Source organism: Ornithodoros turicata, chromosome 3, assembly GCF_037126465.1.
Source record: "Ornithodoros turicata isolate Travis chromosome 3, ASM3712646v1, whole genome shotgun sequence".
Classification (NCBI taxonomy): domain Eukaryota; kingdom Metazoa; phylum Arthropoda; class Arachnida; order Ixodida; family Argasidae; genus Ornithodoros; species Ornithodoros turicata.
In genome coordinates, this window is record NC_088203.1 from 47,690,552 (window position 1) to 47,694,822 (window position 4,271).

General features: G+C 46.5%; 1 protein-coding gene across 1 annotated transcript; it reads right to left on the minus strand.

The window, feature by feature from the left end:
- Nucleotides 1-369: 369 nt before the first annotated feature.
- Nucleotides 370-1,512, minus strand: LOC135389436 (uncharacterized). Its single transcript, XM_064619484.1, has one exon. It carries the CDS (start codon nucleotides 1,510-1,512, stop codon nucleotides 370-372), a length of 1,143 nt encoding a protein of 380 aa, XP_064475554.1.
- Nucleotides 1,513-4,271: the final 2,759 nt, after the last annotated feature.

Sequence of the window (4,271 nt, forward strand, 5' to 3'; positions counted from 1 at the left end):
ACCTGCAGCACACTGCAAAATACTGCGAAATCGTGAAACCCAAATGACAGACAAGTATGTCACAAGCAGTACATGTCCAGCTCAGCGAAAAAGCCAGAGGAGCAGCAGCTGATTGGAAAACAAGTTTCCACACACTGTATACCGTAGCACAAGCCCATACCACCCACCACAGCATCACTTCCGTGAGCAGTTAGTGAAAGCTGTTTGCATGAACGTACCAAAGGGTGACACAGACTATGAAGTGATGGCACCAATTTTATAATGACACATGCATTGCACTTCATAACAACACGTATATATACACTGCACACACCACATACACACTAACTCTAACTGCACAAGGTCACAACTGTTACAACCACATCAAGATCACAGGAGTGCTTGTCGTGGGTTTACTACGTCCCTGTGTTCTTTCCTGTGGACAGTTTGTAGGTCAGAAAGGAAGTCAGAAAGTCTGTCTGTCACCATTGTTTCCTCACTGCGACTCACCACGTAAGCAAATAAGTGTGTGTCGAACTCCTCCGTGACAAGCCGCCTTAGAAAGAGAGTGACACGGCGGTTGACAGCATAAATGCCACACACCTCATAAAAATCTGGCAAGTCATGTTCTTGGAGTTGTGTCACTACACAGCCCGTGGTGTATGTTCTGGCATTCACTGTCACACTTTTCATGGAACAAATGTGCTGTTCCTGACCACTGCTTATTGCAAGATATAACCTAAGTGGCTCAGGTGCATGCTCCAGAATAACAGTCTTGCTGGCGACGGTGGTTATGGCATCCTCCAAAGTGTGCTGTGTCCACACAAACATCTGATACAACTGGTGCCTCTGTGCAAGAGAAAAAGCAATGTTCTTGAAGTTTTTTATTTTCCTGGCAACATCCTTGAAGTACTGGTGCTTGGCTTCGTATCGCATCGACCATAATGCAACCAGTGGCCCATACTTGTAGATGAAGGATGGATAGTGCAGGAGATAATGCATCTTGCACGGCACTTTAACACCAGGAAAAACAGATTCAAATTCTTGTCTGAACAATTCGATGCGACGATACAAATAGGGGATGTGGTCAACAGGAATGTCTCTGCACATTAGGAGGTCGACAACCTCCCTGAGGAGAAGGTAGATTTTCCATGCCCGATTATCTGAGAACACACATTCACCAATATAGAGCGCCAGGTGCCTAAGAAGGCAAAACTTCTGCGACGCGCTGCCTCTCAGTGTGCCCTTGCCTACCAGTGCAGTTCGAGCAACTGGTTCTGGTTTGTTCTTTGCGTCGCATGGGTCATACGCAAAAGTTTCGATGCACTTGTTCAATGTCTCTAAGGTGAAACACTTGTCTTGAATAACAAGTCTAAAGAGCACATGTTTCAAGACAAAGGATATGACCCCTTCATGAAGATCATGCATTGGATCGGGAGGTATTTGTTCTGTTGGCTCAAAACCTTCAAACGTCAGTGCACACTGTGACTTTACACCATACAATGACAGTGCTGGGAGGCCATTCTCGAGCATTTCGAGGTGATACTTGTGACCCTTGTGTCATCTTTTAGGAGACCATTGTGCCTGTTAGAGACGTGCCTTCGATAAGCAGCATATGACATTTGTGTGGACATACACCCCTGTAGGCCACAAATCCAGTTCCTCTCGTGGGCATGCGACGAGCCTATGTGGCGAAAGAGGCACTTCAAGGTCAGTGACCTCCACCGACACCGTGGACAGGGAAAGTGTTGCGGTCTCGGCATCTGGGGAGACAAGAGAACAGCATATTTGACGTTAATGAAATTGATTCAGAAACGACACAGGAAAAACAGTATCACGTAGAATATTCACTAGCAACTGGCCGCACTTTGTGAAAGATGTGCTTGCGCAGTAAGAAAACATATAAAAGAACAAATGACGTACTTAGATGGATAGAAATCCAGCGAACCGGTAGAGAAGTATGAAGGGAGTTGCCTCAGGACAGGAGCTGCCGATATTTCGAACAGACTCTCTGCATGGTTCGAAATATCAGCGGCTCCTGTCCCGAGGCAACTTCCTTCATAAATAATGTACTTGCTATGCTTTACTATGCGTAACTGACCCGGAAACATTGTGCAGTACTATTCTAGAGCAGAACTACATGCACTAAGGCAGACATATGGCAAGCCTAAATCGGACGAAAGTGCCTCCATCGTTCCCCTCAATGGAAACCAAAAGTTTGATTTTGGAGAGAAGGGTTTCAATCCTCGACTAATCAACACCTTAAATCCATGGCTTGGCCATTCCTCAAGTCGAGTAAGATAAGGCGTCCACCCTCTGTCAGTTGCCAAGGTCGTGCCATATAAATGGGAGCAGTAGGTTCGAATCCCACCACCGGCTGTGCTGTCTGGGGGTTTTTCCTCAGGCTTTGCTGACTAATGTCAGCACAGTTTATCTGTACTGTTTAGTTATATATTGTTAATTATATTACATATTATATATATATGGTGTATGTATCTTATTTCGTAGCACATAAAATTATGAGTCATTTGGCTGCGCGACTTTCCTATTCCCATTGCGTTAGCCTGGACTGCCCCAAAAAAGCAAAAGAGAAAAAAAAAATAAGGAGGAATATCAGCCCCACCCTATCAAGAAAAGCCGTTGGCTCCTCCTTCATCGAAATATATAGGTTAGGTTGACTTGAGAAATGGCGACGCATATGAAAAAAAATATCAGCGCTTACCACGCAATATGAAACACGCAGACAAGTCAGACTATGACAATCATAAACAGACACATGGAAACTAGGCTAGCATTTCTACTCATAAAATGACGCAAATGCAAGGAAGCCGGGTGTGACGTCCATGACGGACAAGCCTGAGTTTGGGCACATCAACAAGGGGCGGTACGGCTTCCACTCAACTCTTTTGTGTAGTGCCTTGTTGGGGTTGAGTGTTCGTGTGTATGAGTCGTTCCTGTTTCCCTCAGTCTCATGGACAGTGGCGTCAGTACGCGTCACCCGGTGCGGGGCCTCTTTGCGCCACCCCCCTCCACCAATAGAGAGTTTTAGTGTATCGTACGCTATCGCCTTTGCGTACGTAGGGGATAGCGTAGTTGTTCTGCGCAGTGCGCGAAGCTCTCTTTATGTTTTGCGCGTGCGCATAACCACCAACGCTATTCCTTACGTACGCAAAGGCGATAGCGTACGATCCACTAAAACTCACTATTAACGGATCCCTTTCCGTACCAGGCGATTCACGATGAATAAACATATTACACTACACTCAGAAAAAAAAAAAAGATAATGTGTCTCGTAAAAGGCTCCTCGTGTTTTTGGCGTCATCGTGCCACAGAGAACGGGAGGAAGCGGCAGTATTGGTGCGGCGCGTTGTCACTATGTTCCCAACTTGCATACTTCCTTCATAACAAGGAAAAATCTCACCGTGGTGTGCCGATTATCTGTGCTGTCAGAAGGCTTCGTTTCTCAGTTACTGCAGTCCGGACGTTCAGCACAACTTTCGGAACCGGCCAGCATTGAACAAGGAGCAAGTTCACAACTATCTGTCGGAAAGTGCATGCGCAAAGAGATTACGACCAGCGTAAAGGCGTAAAGGAAGCCCGCTCTTGTATTGTATGTCTCAGAAATGTACAACAGAAATAAGATAGGCTTGAGACAGTGAAACTAGAATTGTTCCTGATTATTCCGCATAAATCAGATGCTCAGATACACGAGCCACGACGACGAGCCGCCGTTTCGCGGCTTGCGGATCCAATCCAATCCAATCCCCATAGTTTGTGTGTTTGGCCAGCGCTGGTTTGGCGGTTGACATGTGACTCCGCGTTTTGGAACCAGTGAGGCTAAGCTTGTGGTATTGGTTACACTAACAGCGGCAAATATTGTTCGGAAAGGTGTTTCGACATCCAGCACATAATGTCGACGCTGGCATGCCTTGTGGAGGTGGAAGGATCAGAGTTGAAACGCAAGTTTCAGTTCAACGACGCCCATGTCGTCACACTCACGAGGTTGAAAGACGCTGTAAAACAGTGCAGTTTGCCGAGCGAGAATTTGTCATGCACGGGAGCGACTGCGACATTCAAGGTATTCCCTTTCTGCCCTGTCACTGTTAGCTGCTGTGTGTTCGCGAGTATCGTGAGGTACAAACGAGGGAACTGAGCCGGTGACGAGAGCCCGGCGTCTCCGTAGCGTCCCTCGGACATATAGCGGCGAATGCCAAGTTTTGCAACCTTTTATTATCGCATAAAGACTTGCTCATACACAGTATGTTGTTAATTAGCATTGTTAGCGACGACGG